The 21160-nt window shown below is 30.9% G+C and overlaps 2 protein-coding genes and 1 pseudogene across 2 annotated transcripts; 2 read left to right on the top strand and 1 right to left on the bottom strand.

The window, feature by feature from the left end:
- Window positions 1-2765: 2765 nt before the first annotated feature.
- On the top strand, window positions 2766-4367 carry LOC100797188 (berberine bridge enzyme-like 21). The gene has a single exon (XM_003534733.4). It carries the CDS (start codon window positions 2766-2768, stop codon window positions 4365-4367), a length of 1602 nt encoding a protein of 533 aa, XP_003534781.1.
- Window positions 4368-13873: 9506 nt separating this feature from the next.
- Window positions 13874-15507, top strand: LOC100796660 (berberine bridge enzyme-like 21; annotated as a pseudogene).
- A 2122-nt stretch (window positions 15508-17629) lies between these two features.
- On the bottom strand, window positions 17630-19553 carry LOC100788233 (berberine bridge enzyme-like 21). The gene has a single exon (XM_003535073.4). It carries the CDS (start codon window positions 19499-19501, stop codon window positions 17855-17857), a length of 1647 nt encoding a protein of 548 aa, XP_003535121.1. The 5' UTR covers window positions 19502-19553; the 3' UTR covers window positions 17630-17854.
- Between the last annotated feature and the right edge of the window lie 1607 nt (window positions 19554-21160).

The following is a 21160-nucleotide window of genomic DNA, read 5'->3' as shown; positions in this document are numbered from 1 at the left end:
ATAAGCATTAGAACTTAGAAGAACAAATTCTCAATCCCGAGGAAGAAAAGATTAATAAACAAATCATCGATCTTAAACCATCTTATTTATATAAGACTAAAGTTTCTAACTCCACGATTAAAATTTAATCATGCATCATAAAGATTTTAACAGTTAAGAAAAATGATATTTTAAAATTAAATTTTAAATGTTTATTTTATTGTAATATACGTTTCATTTTATTATGCATTAAATGACAGATACGATAACAGAGGGAAACATTGGTTATTGTTTCTCTTTTTTATTTCTCGATTATTGTTAGCAAATACGTTACATAACAAATAATAAATATTTAATTTTGGAAATGATTACATAATGTGTATTTTATTTTATACAGGACACAATTTTTGTTCATAATCGGAATTTCTGAAAGTGATGCAAAATCACATTTAATTTCTTTGAGCAATGATAGCAAATTTATTCTTCCTAATGGTTAATTACACGTTTAAATTTAATTTGGTATGATTAATTTATTTTAATGAATTATTTTGAAAAGGGTTTTCAAATCAATTTTAACAAAAAAAATAGCATTTATATCTATCTATATATTATATAAAGCACATGCAATTGGTAAATTAAGCTGGGGCACGCTTTTATAGGTATGGCAGGGCACGAAATCCTCATTAGTGCATTCTATGTGTTTGTGAAAAAGTCCCAAAAAGAATTTATCAATTTCGGTTATTAGTTTAGTGTTAATCTTTAATCCCTTTTTATCAAAATCATTTTTGCAAATTTAATTCCCAATTCTTTGGTAGTGCAAAGGATATTTTAGTAACATTTTTTTAAACAAAATCAATTGAAAATTTAAAATAAGAAATGAGTAAAATGTTATGTATTTGAATTTGTCACGATAAAGGAATTGTATTTTTTAATATATGAGAAAGATAGAACATTGTAATATTCACATTTCTTAAAGTGAGAGGAGTGTATTTTTTATCCGTGCTGAATCTTTTTTTGATCATAAGAGAGGAGTATAATTTATGCAACGCTATATTATTTTTAATTATGACTAAAGTTAGATAAATAGCTGGGTCTTTTTTTATATACATAAATATGAGTTTTTTTTGGGAAAGTTTATTTAGAAGCACTAAAAAAATAAGAAAAAATATGAAATAAGTTTTTTCATAAGTCTAATTTAACTTTGTTTTTTACTGAATTAAGCTCAATTATTTAACTTATACTTTGAAAAAATTCTGTAATCTATTAAAGAAGATTTCAATTCATTTTTTTTCTCCTATATAAAATTATATTTGGATAACTTTGCCTAAACAAAATGAAAACTTTACCCAAAAAAAAAACAAACTTTACCAAAAAAACCAAAATGTTAATAATTAAAACATAATATTTTGATCATAATTAAAGGCACTTTATTTAAGATGAAAAGGTGCCTGAGAAGGCCATTTAAACATGATAAGATAAAAACGGTAAGATAATAGTATCTTACAAATATTTAAATGTTGGAAACAAATCCCCCAGTTCGAAATTGTATACAAGTTTAATATCGTGACATTAAAAACAAAAGTTTTCTCACACAAGCTTTGTTTCAAATTTTAATTAAAAAATAAAGTCAATATTTTTTATTAAATCATTTTTATAAATTAGAAATAAAGAAATATATTTTCAATTTTTTCCTTCATTTTGTCCACCGATTTTTAAAAACAAAATGAAGTTAATATCACTTTCATGAGTATAGAAAAAAAAATGTATTCCTAAATTTCAGTTTCATAATTCTCTTTGTCTCTTGAATTTCAAACTTTATCCTCTAAATGATATTATTGTTTTGTTTTTTTGAAAACTAAAATAAGGATTCTATTAATAGAATGATATATTTACATCAGTGTACCAGAGGTACAAAGGGAGGTTCATCAACAAAAAAGGACAAGTCCTCCATAAAACCAAAAGATGTGTTGGAAACAGCCAAAAAAGTATCCCTTATATATATGCCCCAGTAGAAACAAAAAACATCATGTATATGTACCCAGTCGAACAAAAACATTAATATTGATTTGTAACTTCCAATTTATCCCATATCTAGATTGTGGTCATGGTTCAAAGAAATTAACCATTGGTGAGATACATCACTCTGGAAAAGAGACACCGGTTCTATTTCCATTTCTATAAGTCATCCATTTCCAAGCTGATGCCTTAATCTTCATCACTAAACCACCCAGAATTTCTGGTTTTTCTTTCTACCATTACCATTGTAGAACCCAGAAAATTGACAGAATGATCCCTTTAAACGATATTATTTGTTCAAACGATATTAAAAAAGAAGCTTATCATATTCATAATCAATTCCTTTTATTCTCTAATTAATATTATTAAATTAGGAAAAATACTTCCTTGTAGAATCAAGTATATATATGGACTTAAGATATTTATTATTTTGCAACGGATGACAAATTATCTTGACAGAAATAAAAAAGCAAAAAGAAAAAATATATACACAAATCTTTGTTTAAAGGAAAAAAGTATAAACAAATCTTTGTTAAAAATATACCAAAAGCTGTCAGAAATTTTATATGACAAGTCAAAAACCAATTTTATTAACTCCCATAAACATTTCAAAATTTATAGTTTAATTAAGAAAATCCGCAAGGATTTTTTTTACTTTCTTGGACAATAACCGGGATTGAGGATCCATTTGGCCAGGCTTTTTTTTAGCTTATAAGATACTTTTTGTAAGAGTCACCCTCCACCAAGTCACCATACAATAACACACGACAATGGCGAAACCTAGTTTGGCCTATCTTTCAGCCGCTTTTGTTTTTCTGTCTGTTTTCAGTTCATTGTCGGCACGATCCCCAAATCCCTCACTTTATGATACTTTTCTTCACTGCCTCACGCAACATACAAACCCCTCAACCCAACTCTCCAACATAGTTTTCGCCAATACCGACTCCAAATTCCCCACTGTGCTTGAAAACTACATCCGAAACGCCCGTTTCAACACCTCCTCAACGCCGAAGCCATTACTCATCGTCACTCCCCTGGTAGAATCGCACGTCCAGGCTGCTGTAATATGTGCCAAAAGTGTCAACATTCAACTCAAAATCAGAAGTGGAGGCCATGATTATGAGGGCATCTCGTACATCTCCCAGAAACCCTTTATCCTCCTCGACATGTCCAACCTTCGTAAGATCACCGTTGACGTTAAAAATGAGCTTGCCGTGGTCCAAGCCGGTGCCATTCTTGGCGAGCTTTATTTTAGGATCTGGGAAAAGAGTAAGCTTCATGGCTTCCCTGCAGCGGTGTGTCCCACTGTTGGCGTTGGTGGCCATATCAGCGGAGGAGGGTACGGTAACATGTTGAGAAAATATGGCTTATCTGTTGATAATGTTATTGACGCTCAAATTGTTGATGTGAAAGGAAATCTTCTAAACAGAAAAACAATGGGGGAAGATCTTTTCTGGGCTATTAGAGGAGGTGGAGGGGCCAGTTTTGGTGTCATAGTGTCGTTTACGATTAAACTTGTTCCTGTGCCTGAAACAGTTACCTTTTTCCGCATTGACAAGACTTTGGAACAGAATGCCACTGACCTTGTGTTGCAGTGGCAGCAGGTGGCGCCAACCACTGATGACAGGCTTTTCATGAGGTTACTATTGGCGCCCAGTGGGAAAACCGCTAGAGCCTCGGTTGTGGCTTTGTTCCTCGGAGGGGCTAATGAGGTTGTGTCGATTTTGGAGAAGGAGTTTCCGCTTCTAGGGTTAAAGAAGGATAATTGCACTGAGGTGAGTTGGATTGATTCTGTTATCTGGTGGAATGATGATGAGGCTTTTAAAAATGGTGCCAAACCTGAAACCCTATTGGATCGACATCTCAACTCGGCCCCTTTTCTTAAAAGAAAATCTGATTATGTTCAGAATGCTATTCCTAGAGAAGGGTTGGAGCTTATATGGAAGAAGATGATTGAGTTGGGGAAAACGGGGCTTGTTTTCAACCCTTATGGAGGGAAAATGGCTCAGATTCCTTCTGATGCGACTCCTTTTCCTCACCGTAAAGGGAACCTGTTCAAGGTTCAGTATTCTGTGACCTGGTCAGATTCATCACCTGCTGCGGCTCAGAATTTCTTAAATCAGACTAGGATTTTGTACAGTGAGATGACCCCATATGTGTCGAAGAGTCCCAGAAGTGCTTTTTTGAATTACAGGGATATTGATATTGGTACTAACAGCTTTGGTAAGAATAGCTTTCAAGAAGGGAAGGTTTATGGGGCCAAATACTTCAATGACAATTTTCAGAGGCTGGTCAAGGTTAAGACTGCGGTTGATCCGGAAAACTTTTTCAGGAATGAGCAGAGCATTCCTGTAAGTCCCATCAAAGCATAGGTGAATGTGAAGAATATTGCCTACTTAGATGTCTCAAACAAAATTGTATTTGATTCTATTCTATACTATAATTTTTAATAATATTTCATAGTTCTTCCATATCACATATCATATTTCTAATTTTTAGCAAATCATTTTATTCTCCGACTAAAAACGCATTAAAGTTTTTAATTTAAGTTTACCATTTATCTTATTCTTTAATATTTATTATTTGTATTAATTTTAATTGAATATATTTGAATGTTAATTGATAAATAAATAAAATTAAAATTAAACTCAACTATGAAATATGCAAACTGGAAGCTGGAAGATGAATAGTGTCTGTATTCATGGTACGTACGTTGATGAATAAATAGATCGCAAAGCTTAAAAAGATTAAAAAAAGTAGTTGGACCAACCAAAGGCAAAGAGGTAATAAAGCATTAACAATTTAAGAGTGAAAAGCCGAACTAATATTTTATGGTTTGGAGATTTTGCATGATGTTTTATGATTAAGCTTTGAGAGGGAAATTTCAATTTCTGGTCTGATTCTTGGGCAACAAAAATTCCCATTTCTTAACAAGTTCCCTGGGTTGACATTCATGATTTGGAGTACAATGTAAAGGATGTTTGGCATGCATATGCTGATGGTTAATGGTTGGAAGTTGCACATGTCTCACACTAATGTACCCCTAAAAGTGTCCCATCATATAGTCCGTGCCTAATAGAGGATGTGCCAGATTTGTGGATGTCAAAGACATCTCTGGATTGTTCTAAACCAACACTAAACCAAAAGAGAATTTTAATGGCAATTATTTTGTCTTTTAACAGCAAGTAAAATAGCCATCAATATATTTACCGGCAATAGAGTTAAGCTGGCGTTACCTGGTCCCTAAAGCTAGCGGCAATTTTTGACTGCTGGTAAAGCCTTCTCTACTAGCGGAAAACGTTGAGGATTTGTAATGGCAATAGTAGCAGCAATTTGTATAGCCACCAAAAATGTTTTCCACTATCTACTAGAAACTGGCTTGTTCTTTAACCCGAGAAGATGCAGAATTATTTGATTGTCACTAAAAGTCTTCGATGATCGTAATTTTACAAGCGAATATTGCTTCTTTATTTCTTTGATGGCAGGGCTTTGTAGTGAATGATATATCATTGTGTAGGTAACGAAAGATTGTCAAATATGGTAAACCCAACTCCATTATCATGTGTTAAGTATCCAATGGCTGGGGATTTCCTTAAAACCGATAAATTATAGAATTCATAAATCTTTTAATTGTTGATAGTCATAATTCAAAATGAAATAATTGACTTGCATATATGTTTATATATACCTTTTAATGCTCAGCTCCATTTTCATAGTTTAGGCCTTCAAGTCGGCTTAGATGCATGGATCTTTGCATAAGCCAGCTTAGAATTATCCTGCAATAAAAGTAAATTTAGAAATTCAACCATGGTAGGGGAATCAGGGAAGGTATGGGCTTCCTTCCATTTTGGTGTAAATCTCTTGATAGTTAATATAAAGCCTCAAGGCTCAATCTTATAAATCTAATAAATAAATAACTCCTCCACACTGAGGGGTTAAAGGGAATCAGGGAAGGTATGGGCTTCCTTCCATTATAGACATGACAATTGAGAAAAAGGATTAAACTTCTCCTGGGCACTACTACTTGTTTCAGAACCTGTGCAACAAGGATATTCCTGTATATATGTTCAGTTCTTTCTTTCAAGTCTTTCATCATGCTAAACTACTTTGTGCTATTCTGGTGGGATAGGTGATTGTGGATTCCGCAACATACCCTTTATGGCATGCTGCATCTGTTTTTTTTTTTTGTGGCCTTATGCCTTGCTGCATCTAAGACAATATGTCACAGTCTATTTTTGTGTACAATTTACTGGTGGTAATTTATGGACACTTCATTAATAAGGTGTTCCTCAAGTTCCTAAACCAGATTTAGAATTTTCACAATGGCTTCACGATATCATTAGAGTTTGGAAGGGTGGTCCCGATCATTATGTGGAATCTTTGGTATGCGAGACTGTTAGAAGGTCGTAACAGAGACACTATTTCGCTGTATGCTAAAGTCCATTCACCGACTAACATCCTTAGATAAGATTCTTAACTTTAAGCATTATATTGCTATCTAAGCTTCTTTTTTTTTTTTTTAATGGAGCATATGAGGTAGACTTGTTTATGTAAGTATTAGTGTTTAACAACATCATACTATAAATAACATATTTTTAAGCATTATAAGACACACAAAATTAATTTAAGAACTCATTTTAATAATCTTAGCATGGAAGTAATTTTTTATTTTAAATTTTTTAATCCATATGAAATTATAAGACCCACAAAATTATGATAAATAACTCATAAACAAGTATGTATTGTAGATGTTCTTGAGGATGTATTATATTGGGATCTTGAAAGATTATTTTGATATCAAAAAATTTTGTGAATTTTAAAAGATAATTAGAAATATTATGATTTATCATTTTTTTTTCAAAGACTTTTATAGTTAAGATTATGTAGTTTGAATACATTGTAAGAATTTAAATGATTTGAAAGAATTTTATAGAATTATAATATTTAAAATGATTCTTTGAATTTTTAGAAAATATTCAAAATTAAGAAAATTAATACAAAAGGTAATAACAAAATGGTAAGATTTAAAAAAAGAGAGTAAAATCAATCATTTTTCCAAACTTCACGGTCCTGTTTTTTATAGTAAAATCAGTAGGTTTGAATAATAGTTTAAGTATCTAATAAACAAAGAGTTTAATGTCTATAAATAGATAGTATAAAACAGTTTTACATTGTCGTTCAATTATAAAGTATTGTTTAAATTACTTTAAAATAATTATTTTAGAAAAATATATTAGATTGAGAATTTAAAAGACTATTTTGGTGTAAAAAAATTATGAATTTTAAAAGACTTTGTAAAAATGTAATATTTCTAAGATTTTTTAAAAGACTTGTATGATTATGATTTTGAAGTTCGAATTTTAATGGATTCATACAATATCAAATCATAAAATTGGAAAGGAAATTATGGATTTTGAAGATTTTAAAGAATTTCATTAATTTTTAAAAAATATTCAAAATTATTGATAAAGATCCATCAATTTTTCCTATCTAACTCTTTAAATAAAACACATTCAATATGAAGAACCCTAAACTTATTAGGTAACAAATTAATTTTTTCCAACATATTTACAAACCCAATATATTCATTCTCCTTTAAACATCAATCATATTAATTTTATAAAAATTATATACTACAATGTCTACAAGTAATTTGGATACTCATAGTTATTTTTACAATAACGATCTCACTAAACAAAAAAGATGTCAAACAATTAGTTCAAACCTCATTTATATATTTATGTATTTACACATAAGTCAATTTCTTGTGATCACCAAAATTAAATATATATATATATATATATATATATATATATAAACACATAATCAAGATGTCATAATTGCAAATTAAAAAAATTAGAAAAATCACCCATATCACAAGTTTTAGAGCATGGTATCCATTGGTTGCAAGAGTTAAAAAATATAAATGTTTATCATTTTTAACAACAAAAAAAACAAACCATTATGTATGATGTGAAAAGAAAAATATATTAATTGGCACTGAAAGAAAGAAAAAAAAATAAAATATCATAAAATCTCAAGATTTTAGGTGAGATTATTTTATGTGTATTTTTTATTAAGAAAGTCTCATAAAATCAATTAAAATTCATCTTTTAAAAAAATTACCCAAATCTATATACTTTTAAATGTTAGGAGACTTTTTTTAATTAAATACCAATCAATTTTATTGAATTCCTTAAAAGATTTAATTATTTTGATTGAATACCACAAGACTTAGTTTTATTAAATTCAAAAATCTTGATTGAATATCTCAAGATTTTCTTAGAGTCAAAACATCTTTTAAAATTTTTTGAAATCCTAATTAAATATATCTCTTAAAAGTTAATAAATTTATTATACATGATGAATTATTATTTGATTATTATATAAAAAAAATTATATTATCAGTATATAACCTTTTTTTCTCATAAAGTTCTACTTCAACAAAATATTAAAATTCGGCACAATTGAAAGGACCGATCTAGTTTACGTCCTCTGTTAGAGCATGCAGATTAATTGAAAAATTGAAATTCAATGAAATATCGAAATTCAACATGCAATAAAAATCTCTATGCTAAAATTTCCCCGTTTTTGAAATATTATCGTTCCTGATGATAGTTTGAATAACTGTTGATTGCATTGGTGGTATAGGTTGAGTTGAGAAAGTTGTTGGGGTTGCGGGGTTAGGAAATCTATAAGAAGATCAGTAACGGAGAGAGGGGAAGGATTACGAGTGATGGACATAGAAAATTCTTGTTACTTTGGGAAAAGTAAAAAAAGAAATGAAAATCTCTCAAAATTTTAAGAATTAGGATGAGATTATTGGATAAACATAATATTATACATTTTATTAAAAAATTATACAAAATTTATTGAAATTCATTCTAGAATATAATCTATTAAAATTTGTAGATTTTTTTAATACTAAGAATTTTTTAAAGTTGTAAAAGTCTTAGGAGGATTTATTCTATTAAGATTTGAAAGAATTTTAAAATATTTTTTTATTGATGTATTCAATTAAGATTTTTAAATAATAAAAATAAGTTTTATAATATTCAATTAAGATAAGACTATTAGGATTTTTAAGAAATTTAATAAAATTTAGTATTCAATTAAAAAAATTTACAACTTAATTTTTTTTTATTCAAAAGTATATATACTTTTTTAAGATGGATTTTAATGAATTTTATAAGACTTTTTAATAGAAAATACACATTAAACAATTTCATCCAAACTCTTGAAATTTTATGAGATTATTTTTTTTCTGTCAATTGACATATTTTTTTTCAGTCAATTGACATGTTTTTTTCATCACATAATAATTTTTTTACTTTTTCAACCAATAATCAACATGTCCTAAAATGAAAAAAAAAACAATTCTTTGAATTTGGAGCTTTTTGATTACATATTTATACATGTAAATGAAATCGAGTATATATGAACATATGAAATACATAATTTTAATGAAAGTGAGAAGTTGATTAATGTATAAGTGAATAAATATATAAATAAGATTTGAGACAATTATTGAATATGTTTATTGTTTGATAAAATTATTAATGTGGGAATGACTACAAACATCTATGTTATTGAGAGATATATTGGTATATAATTTTTATTCAATTAACATATCAAAAAATCTTTTAAGATCTTAATCCAATATATCCTTTCTAAAATTCACTGAATTTTTTATGCCAAAATATTTTTTTTTAATTGAATACCAACTAATTTTGTACCTTCTTTAAAATATCTTGATAATTTTAATTGAATGTTACCAAATTTTTTAAATAATTTAAAAATCTTGATTGAAAAGAAGTTTTACCAAAAAAATAAATCTTTTAAAATTCAGCACAGCAAGTTAGTGGTTCTACATGGGCCACCAGCCTGCATGAGCAATGTTTGAGCATTGAATTGATATAGGATTTAATTTATAATTGCTTTGTTTTTCTTGTTTATCTCTTTAAAAAAAAACTTCAAACCAAATATATGAAATTATTGTTGTTTTGTTCCTATTGTCATGTTCCACTCGTTAACCGCTTGTACTTTTAACAGAAAATCAAGCGACCATGTAACACCTATTAATCACTATGGTATGGTCCATGTTAGCATGAGACATCTTACAATTATTTCTAGTTATCAAAATTCATATTATTTAATTATCAGGCATAAAATGAATGTTAGGGACATAAAATCACAATTTCAGATTTTAAAAAAATGAAAATGAAAGAAATATTTATAGAGACCAAAATCAAAATTCAATCGTTTTAGGGATATAAAATTGTAATATCAAATTTTAGAGAGATGAAAAACAAGGAAATGTAAATGGAATCCAAAAACAAAACTCCCTCATTTTATACCAATAAAAAACACATTTAAGGTTAAAATATATTTTTAGTTTTAAATTTTAATATAAATAAAATGAGCCATTTTTTTGTTTTTGTATTTTTTCATCACTATGTATAAAATTTGAAATCACTATTTTTGTAACTGTAAAATGAATGGTTTTTTTTCTCTAGTCCATATAAAGAGTTCTTATTTTTATTTCTCCAAAATCTAAAATCGCCATTTGTTATCCCTAGCGCTCTATTTAATAAGGAAAAAGAATATTTTCATTTTAAAATTTAGAAAAAAAATTTATAAATTTTCACGTGTTAATATGATTGATTTAAATAATCTAAGTTTAAGGGTCATTTTTGTAACTTCAAATGCATGTAAATTGTCACAGATTTTCAAAATCAAGTTAAAAGGAAAGTAATAAATATATTTTCAATCACCAATTAAAAAATATTAAAATTTAATAAATATGTTATTTGAATCAGTTTTAATTTAATATAAAAATTATCTATTGAATATAAAAAAATACTTTTTTACAACGTTTGCTCTACTTGGAAGCGAAAGTTGATTATGTCGATAATAAATCACTAATTATGTATATATATATATATATATATATATATATATATATATATATATAATAGATTTTAAAATCATGTTATAGTTGATTATTTATTAAAATATATAAAAAAATATTTTAATTTAAATACTGAGTTAACAATTACTATTTTCTTTTCTAATTAACAATCCACCTATTTGAAAGCAAAAGTTGATTATCTCACCTTGAGGTAGGATGAAATCAATTAGAGATGATGACCATGTAGTTTTAAATGACAAAAAAGTGTAAGGAATTATAGAAGGAAACATTATTCATTTTGAAAATTGTTTAAAAGAATCCTAGAAAAATTTATATTCCAATCATTCAGTTGGTAAAGTCAGATAATGTTAGAAAATGATATATATAAAAAAAAAAGTGGACAGAAAAGCAATTAAACAAAAGCACAGTGAGTCAAGGTATATGCCAGGAATATCCATTCCTCCACTTTCCTTTTCACCTACAAAAGCCACTAACAAAACCAACATGTTTCCCTCACTTGAGCACCATTATTTGTCACCTTCTGTTTTCTCTCATCAGCAAGCATTTTGTCACACTAACTCTTCTTTCTTCCAACCCTCAATATGAATGCCAAGTTCAGAACATGGAACAGCGTTTGCGATCATCAACGATGGCATCAAGGGAGCGAAATTAGGAAGAAGGGTATTTTTTGTGTTAGTCCTACTAATTAGGTCATAGTTGTAAGCCTTAACCTTGAAGGGCAACCATGATCCTTTGGCAATGTATCCTACTATGTCTCAGATATATATGCGCAGTATAATAATTAAACCACTCCCATGTAAGCAGTCTTGGCAATTAGTTCACTTTTTTGCTCTTATGCGTATTGCTCAATTAAATGGATCGTTCTATGTAACATGTTTTTTTTAGTATCCCGGGTTACCATTAATGTTTTTGAAAAGTTCTACATGTTAAACTCTGCCGTACGTGTAGTCCTTCCCAATATTATTCTCAAATCTTTATGATTGCAGTTCTTTTCTATTTTCTTACTGCATAGGGTTTATTTTGCATAAATCAAATTCAAATATGAAATATGGTCCTCATCTCTATTGGCATGGAACTACAAGGGAATTGAATAAGTTAAACCGATGTTCAGTTAAATATATGATCTTAAATAAATAAATATATGTACGTATTTCCATGTTTAATTTGACAATTAAAGTCAGCAATTTTTTTTTACGTACATAGTTTACTAATTAATTCAATTCAATAAGTATAATACTCTAGCCTAAAAAGCAAAAGTTGCTGATCGAGATTTATTGGAGGAATATTGTCATTTGTAAATTGTTAGTATATTCAAGTTAAAAGTATTGCTATAGATGTTAATGACACATCTGAGTATCTAATTCTTTTTTTTTTCTTCGCTCACATATCAGAAGTGTTTCTTAATCGGTTAAATCAAAGATTAATTTCGATTATGATATGTAGATGTTTTTGACTTAAAAAAATTTTATAAAAAAAAATTAACATGATATTTTTTATGTACAATAAAGATTACACTGAGATTTGAATCTATAATCTCATGTATATTATCCCTAAACCCTCCACCAATTAACATGGTATATGACATCTTATATGATTATCTCTCTCTTATCTTTTGTTTTATACACATTCCAAAATCAAAGAAATAACTTTTTGTTATATATTGCAAATTTACGTTCAAATTTAAAATATTTTCCATATTTGTACTTGGAATCTAATGATTTATATAAGGATATAAAGTTATGCTTACATACTATGATATTATGAAATAGGCCGGTAATCTAATATAAGCTTCAGAAAAGTTATGCCTCTTGAACTTTTATGTCCGTGTTGCTCAATTCGAGGTACGCGTAGCAAACAGGAATAATGAAATATGAGAGCTGGGAATGTGGAGACAACCAAAGTAAAGGATGATGAATGGAATAAAAGTTGGGAAATGACTAAACTGACTCTTTTTTTTCTTATAGATAACCCAAAATTTCATTGAGATAAAAGTATATAATAGCGCTAGGAGTGCCTTAGCTACATTACAAGACAGAACAATAAAATTAGTAAACTTAATTAATTAACTTTATATATATAGGCATAATTATTCAACTGATCATTCACTTAACTTTTACACCGGTCCCCAAACACTGTCATTCTATCTGTTGTTCAATGTGTCGTAGCTTTAGTCTTTAGACTTGGTGCATGTAATTAACTTCCATGTACTATACGAGAAAACCACTTGGTTAGCTCCAATAACATGTAATAAATGTTAGACTGCGATATATTAACGTTGGATGTCCCTTCTGTCTTTAGTTTTAGACTTTTAGTTAAATTAAACTTCAGCTGAGGGATTTTAACTGACTTGGTTAAATTCCTCTAAAAAAACGTATTCCCATCACCAAGAACATGAAGGAACTTGACTTTGAGTTTTAAAGGGGAAAAGGGAATGAAACAATTCAAGTATAATTAGAATGATTTTCTCTAAGAAATACATTTTACTACATGAGATATCAAATTGGAAGTTTAATTTGCTTCTTTAATGTACAATGAATATTGCGAAGAAATGCGATTTCACAAGACAAACTAATCTTTACCATATACAATTATGATGAGTGATTAAACTTATATTTAAAAAAAATATTTGGTAGTATATGTTCAATAGTAATTTCATCTTGATGCACCTTGGGTCTATCAACAGTTTGATTTCTCATTTCTTATATATGGCTAAATGGTTGGTACTTGGCACAGTACCTTCATATGGCTAAAGGTAATTAACTTCAATAAGCGCCGGCTAAGCAAACGGCAAAGCTCAAAGAAGAATCTTCATCACTCACTAGTGTCCCTCAAGAAAACTATGATAATTATGCGTCCCAACCTTTGTGTCTCTTTCAACATAACCGAACTTAGCCCCGCACTATTTCATTTCATCTATAATTCAGAAATCTATCATGCACCACCCCAATGGAAAAACCAATTCCATTGGCCACTATGCTCCCCATTGTTATTGTGTATTTGTTTTCACTCCATGCCTCATGTGCTGCCCCAACTACAGAATCAGTACATGAAACTTTTGTTGATTGTCTAAGAAACAATATTAAAACGAGAAGCGGTGGCCATGGCTTTGAGGGTCGCTCATACATCTCTGATGAACCCTTCATCATGCTTGACATGTTCAACCTCCGCAACATCACAGTGGATGTGCAAAACGAGGTTGCTGTGGTCCAAGCTGGCGCCACGCTCGGAGAAGTTTATTATAGGATTTGGGAGAAGAGTGATGTTCATGGCTTTCCTGCAGGGGAGTGTCACACTGTTGGTGTTGGTGGTCATTTCGGTGGAGGAGGGTATGGTAACATGATGAGAAAATATGGGTTATCCATTGATCACATCCTTGATGCAAAAATTGTTGATGTCAAAAGTAGGATTCTGAACAAGGAGTCAATGGGGGAAGACCTTTTTTGGGCTATTAGAGGAGGTGGAGGAGCAAGTTTGTAGTCATATTATCATACACAATTAAGTTGGTTCCTATGCCTGAAGTTGTTCCTGTTTTTCAGGGTTTTTATTTTTTCACAGTTAGTTATTAGTTATTAGTTTGTTAATTTTTGTAAGAGAAATTCAAATCCACAATCTTTTTCTCTCATTTTTTTCTCCCTTCAACCACCAAGTAATCTTATAATTCCTAACTCTTTTCAGCTACTTTGGAGCAAAATGCCACTGATTTTGTTGTGCAGTGGCAATAAGTTGCACCGCGCACGGATGAAAGGCTTTTCATGAGGATAGTTACACCTCGTGATTTCCAACGTTGGCGAGAGGAACAAAACTGTTAGAGCGGCTGTTATGACTAAGTTTCTGGGAGGAACAGAAGAGCTTGTGTCACTTTTGGAAAAGGAGCTTCCAACTTTGGGTCTAAAGAAGGAGAATTGCATTGAAATGAGTTGGATTGAGTCTGCAGTTTGGTGGGATAGTTTTCCAAATGGTGCCCACCCAGAAGCTCTACTTGGCAGAAAACTCAACTCAGCAAAGTTCCTCAAAAGGAAATCGGATTATGTGAAGACTCCAATTTCCAAAGACGGGTTAGAATGGATATGGAAAAAGATGATTGAATTAAGACAAACAAGTATGGCTTTCAACCCAAATGATGGAAGAATGAATAAGATTTCAGCAAATGCCACAGCATTTCCTCACCGACAAGGAAATCTGTTCAAAATTGAGTATTCTGTGAATTGGGAGGAACCGGGAATCTCTGCAGAGAAGAACTTTACAATACAGATTAGAAGGTTGCACAGTTACATGACCCCATTTGTGTCAAAAAATCCAAGGAGGGCTTTTCTGAATTATAGAGACCTTGACATTGGTATTAATCACCATGATAACAATAGCTCTACCAAGAAGGGGGGGTTTATGGTATTAAGTACTTCGATAACAACTTCTACAGATTGGTGAGGATTAAAACTGAGGTTGATCCCGAGAACTATATCAGAAATTAACAGAGTATCCCGACGCTAAAATTGAGATTCAGGGAACCAGACGGTGGAAGGGATCGGGTTGATAAATTTAATGGACATGTTATGTTAAGTGATGTATGGTCCCATTCTTGATTAGAATAAATAATATATATACTCATCTTATATTTATTTAATCACAATTCCTTAACTATATTTTTCACAAGTTTATTAATTTTTATGAGGTTTAAATATGTTTTTATTTTTATAAAATAGCATGTTTTAAATTTGGTCTTTATAAAAAAATTATTTTTCATCCTCTAATATTTAAAATTATTTTTTAATTCTTATAAAATGAGTAAATTTTAATTTTGGTCCGACAAACAAACAGTCTTTTTTAAACTATTTGAATCCAATACACATTATTGATCGATTTAACTCAGTACAGCATAGTTAAACGTGGCCAATTTTTCTAAGTATCCAGTGAACTTACAATCCGACTTAATGGCCCATGAAACTTCCAATTTAGACTTATCCATGTTTAGTTAAACTTCCCATTCAGCTTATACTGAAAATTATTTGAATCTCATGCTAACTAAATATGTAAAAAGATTATTAATTTTTATACTAATTATCTTAAAAGTTATACAAAAGATAATTTATAATTAAATGATAATATAAAAATATTTTACATTATTATTAGTACATAATTATTATTCTTATTAAGTTTACTAGGAGAGTAATCTGATCTTCTCTTTTATCTAGTGTTAGTAGTATAATCTCGGATCTTCTTCCTTAATGTCTAGTGGGATACTTAATTATAAAAGAAACTTCAATCATAAGTTAAAGGTGTTTATATATAGATATAAGTAAAACGTACCTTCTATTTTGGTTTGGTTGAGTACATATAAACAGGAGTGGAGGTTAAACTCGACAATCATTCCTCATCTGTTTATTTGGTGTTGCTTAGTGAAGATCGTGTGTCATGCTAGAGTATATAGGACATACATCCGAGTAAATATTGGACATATGACCTGTACGGTACAATGATCATTAAACTTATATAATAATAGGGTTACAAGCATAAAGCAAATAATCAGAGTAGGAGAAATTAATTAGACCCAACTTGCTTCTGTATAGCGCATGCACAATGGTGTCTCCTAGGCCTTCACTATTGAAGTATTGAAGTAGGTTGTTTTTTTGTGCACATGAGCCTATAGCCGCCAGCTAGCACAATGTTTCCCTCTACTGGTGATATGCTCACATTTCAATTTTCACAGTATTGGTGATCATATTCATTCTCACACTTCAAGTGGTAAACAAAAACATCTTGTGGTTCTCGTTGTATTTTATGATCCTTGGCTAGGGAATTGTTCTTGCCATATATCATGAGATATAGCTTGTTCATGTCTATCTTGTGATTCCCCAATAGAAGATAAGGTCTATCTTTCCAGCAAATTGACTAGTCCTTCAAGCTGCAGTTAGGCTTGAGTTGTAATTTGTGGTTGATGCCATTGGAGGCTGTGTGTCATTGAGATCAGGGTGAGAGAGTTGAATCTTTTGGGTCTTTCTTGGTTCATTATTGTTTATTGCCCTAATTTATTCCAACTTGGCTTCATTAATTACTCTTTTGGGTCTTTCTTAGGACCAAAACAAGAGTTTATATCATTAATGTTAAGAGTAATAAAATGAAAACATAAAATGAAAATAAACGTAATATTATTAACTAAATTAATTAATTATTTTCTTAATTCTTACTTTGGATGCTACAAAACGAACCGAAATAAGTATTAATTGCACGTAACGACATTTCTGTCAAACAATTCCGGTAACTGGTTCCACTGAATTTTGCTTGGTAATTTCGTATGTCTTCTGGTTTAATTAAACTAAAACAGGTGGACTTATAAAATTAAATGAATTTGGTCCAAAAAAAATTAATGAATAAAGTGGAGAAGTTAAAAATCCATTGCAGAACATCATGCATTAAAAATTCAAGGGACCAGGTCACGAGAAAATCTAGAAACAAAAACGGCAAGACAAAATAAGAACCACAAGATGTGGTCAGCATGAAAAGCAAGACCTCCACTCGTCACACAAGTATAGTTCGAATAATTCAACCAATATACCGAGGGCTTTCATATTATTGTATTCATACTGAGATTAAACGAATTTTCCAACACAAGTCACATGATTAAATGCACAAATAGAAGAGCAAAAGAAAAAAAGAAAGAAAAGAACAAATAAAATAAATGAAAATCCGTACGCAGAACCTAACATATACCGCCAAACTCTGAAATTCAATGATATAATAATAATAATCAAATCAATAGACAAAGTATCACGGGCCTATGGGCCAACTATTCATATAGAACTATAGAAACAAAAGAAGATGCGACAACTAAGAGGAGCACTAACTGAGCAATATTCTTTACTGTCAAAAAAAGAAAAAGAAAAAGAAAAAGAAAAAACTAAGCAACATTCTTCACTGTATCTGTATGGTTCTCTATGCTTTGCCACGAAGAACAGGGATACTCTGTTCATTCCTGAAAAAGTTTTCCGGATCAACAATGGTCTTAATCTTCACAAGCCTCTGAAAATTGTCATTGAAGTACTTGGTCCCATAAACCACCCCTTCCTGAAAGCTATTCTCACCAAAGCTGTTAACCCCAATATCAAGGTCTCTATAATTCAAAAACGCACTTCTGGGATTCTTGGACACAAAAGGGGTCATGTAACTGAACAACCTCTTAGCCTGGTTTGTGAAATTTAGAGCAGCACCAGGTGATCGATCATCCCAGTTCACAGAATACTGAATCTTATACAAGTTCCCTTTTCGGTGAGGAAACGGCGTCGCATCAGAAGGAATCTCAGACATTTTTCCTCCATAAGGGTTGAAAACAAGCCCCGTTTTTCCCAACTCAATCATCCTTTTAAATAGCCACTCCAACCCATCTCTGGAAATGGCATTCTGAACGTAATCAGATTTTCTTTTGAGAAAACCCGCAGAGTTTAAATTCCTATCCAATAAGGCTTCAGGTTTGACACCATTCTTCAAACTATTGTTGTCGTTCCACCACAGAACAGAATTAATCCAACTCACCTCAGTGCAATTCTCCTTTTTTAATCCTAGAAGCGAAAATTGTTTAGCCAAAATCGACACAACCTCATTAGCCCCTCCGAGGAACAAAGCCACAACCGAGGCTCTAACAGTTATTGTTCCCTTCACAACCTTGGAACTCACAGGCTGCAATAACAGCCTCATGAAAAGCCTATCATCAGTATTTGGCGCCACTTTCTGCCACTGCACAACAAGATCAGTGGCAGTGACATTCGTTTCAAGAGTCTTCTCAACGCGGAAAACGGTAACCGTTTCCGGCACAGGAACGAGTTTAATAGTGTATGATAATATGACACCAAAACTGGCTCCTCCACCTCCTCTAATAGCCCAGAAGAGATCTTCTCCCATTGTTTTTCTGTTTAGAAGATTTCCTTTCACATCAACAATTTGAGCGTCAATAACATTATCAACAGATAAGCCATATTTTCTCAGCATGTTACCGTACCCTCCACCGCTGAAATGGCCACCGACGCCAACAGTGGGACACACCCCTGCTGGAAAGCCATGAACTTTACTCTTTTTCCATATTCTGTAATAAACTTCTCCGAGTGTTGCTCCAGCTTGGACCACTGCAACCTCGTTTTTTATGTCCACCGTTATTCTGCGAAAGTTGAACATGTCGAGGATGATGAAGGGTTCGTCGGAGATGTACGAGATGCCCTCGTAGTCATGACCTCCGCTTCTGATTTTGAGTTGAATGTTAACGCTTTTGGCGCAGATTACAGTGGCTTGGACGTGTGATTCTTTCTGGGGAGTGACGATGAGTGAAGGCTTTGGGGTGGAGGAGGTGTTGAAACGCGCGTTTCGGATGTAGTTTTGGAGGACAGTGGGGAACTTGGGGTTGGTGTTAGCGAAGACTATGTTGGAGAGTTGAGATGAGGAGTTTTTTGTGTATTTGGTGAGGCATTGAAGGAAGGTGTCGTGGAGTGATGAAGATTCTGGCCCTGGGGATTGTGCCGTCACAGAAGTGAAGACAACTAGAAGAAGAACAAAAATGGCAGGGAGATAAGCCAAACGAGGTTTTGTTGCCATGGTCTGTCTGTGACAAGTGTTGTTGGTGACTTTGGGGAGGGTGAGTGCGGTTTTTATATATAACACTGCAAGTGTTTTGGGACGTGTTAAGTTGGTCCAATTTTGCGACTAACACAACGTGAGAATTGTCATGAACGAGTTTTTCTTTTTTCTTTTTTGGGTGAATTAGTGGAATATAATTAACAGATAATTTATCTCTTAAACATGCTATCAGGACTTAACGTACAGTTTTAATTTTATTTCTTAAACATAATGAGAAATTTTATTTCTAATATATAATATTATAAAATAAACGTTTGTTAAAAAATGTGAATCTCTAAGATTGATTTTTATATCCTCGTGAATTATTTATTATCGGCCAAAACCTTCTTTTTATTGAAAGAGTATTTGGTGAAAATAAGGAATCTTCTTGAGACGTTTCGATTATTATCAGTTATGACTTGTTGACGTTACTTTACCTAAGAAAGAGTTTTTTATAAAAAAAATTCTATTTGTTTTTGGAATAATGGATTACTAGTATTAATCAGATTTAATGGTTTGGATATTAGTGACGAAAGAATTGAAGTAGACATTGAGTTATCCGATAAATAGATCAGATAGATATTTCTATATAAAGTCACTTTTGCTTATCATTTTGAGTTAAAAAATAATAATTTAAGAGCGGTAATTTACTACTATATATTTTGTATTTTTGTTGTTGATTTTGTTTATGAATTAGATATTTTTTTTGGTAAAAAAAAGTGGGTTATTGACTATTTTCCCCCTATGAAATTAGAAATTTATGATTGGTTAGCTTTCTTTGGGTTGCTGAATTATACCATGCTGCATGACTTATCTTCGTTGACTAATTGCATTATGAAGGAAAAGTACAAGGAGTTGTTTTTTTTCTGGTACAAGTGTAAGGAGTTTCAACTAATTAAATAATATTAAAAATAATATTATATCTATTCTTTTAGAGTATAAAAGAATGTTGACTTTTTTAAAAGTCTCAAAAGGATAATTAATCCGGGTTTTGTGTCGCCTTCATTCCCTTAATCAAAGGGCAGTGTTATAGGGGATGAGTTTCGATGTCCCAGAAGGGTGAAAAATCAATGTGAAGTACTACTAAAACTTTTTGCTTGTGTAAGCGTGCGTTTATTTTATTTTTTTAATTATGTATACTCCAATTTAGATCGGATAAAATCTAAAACTCGAACTCCATGTTTTCTAATTCTTCAATCTTTTTTTTTTAAGACTCTAATTCATCAATCTTTTTTTTAACCAGTAATTCATCAATCCTTCTAAATTTAGGGTTGTATTGGAAATAAAATCGGATTCTCCGTTTAAAAACTTGTGAATGAATTTTCAAACACAACCTGATAACTTAAATGTTGTGCATTAATATATTTTGTAATTATGGAAAAAAAATTATTGCTTTTTTTGTGAAACATTAGAAATTTGATATGTTATGAGTTTTTGTCCAATAGGTGCTTAAACAGGTAAATTTATATTATTTTATTCGCTACTTACTCTTCATTTAGGATGCAGTCGTACTTAGCGCAAGATCGTGAAAAAATAAAATTGAGTTACATTTTAAGTGAGGAAAAAGGAGAGAATCAATATTCATTCTGTCCCCCGCACAAAGAAAGACTAGGGCACGTCCATGGAAAAAAGAATCAC

This window comes from Glycine max, chromosome 9 (assembly GCF_000004515.6).
Source record: "Glycine max cultivar Williams 82 chromosome 9, Glycine_max_v4.0, whole genome shotgun sequence".
In the NCBI taxonomy this organism is placed as follows: Eukaryota; Viridiplantae; Streptophyta; class Magnoliopsida; order Fabales; family Fabaceae; genus Glycine; species Glycine max.
This window is presented reverse-complemented; position numbering and strand designations above follow the sequence as displayed.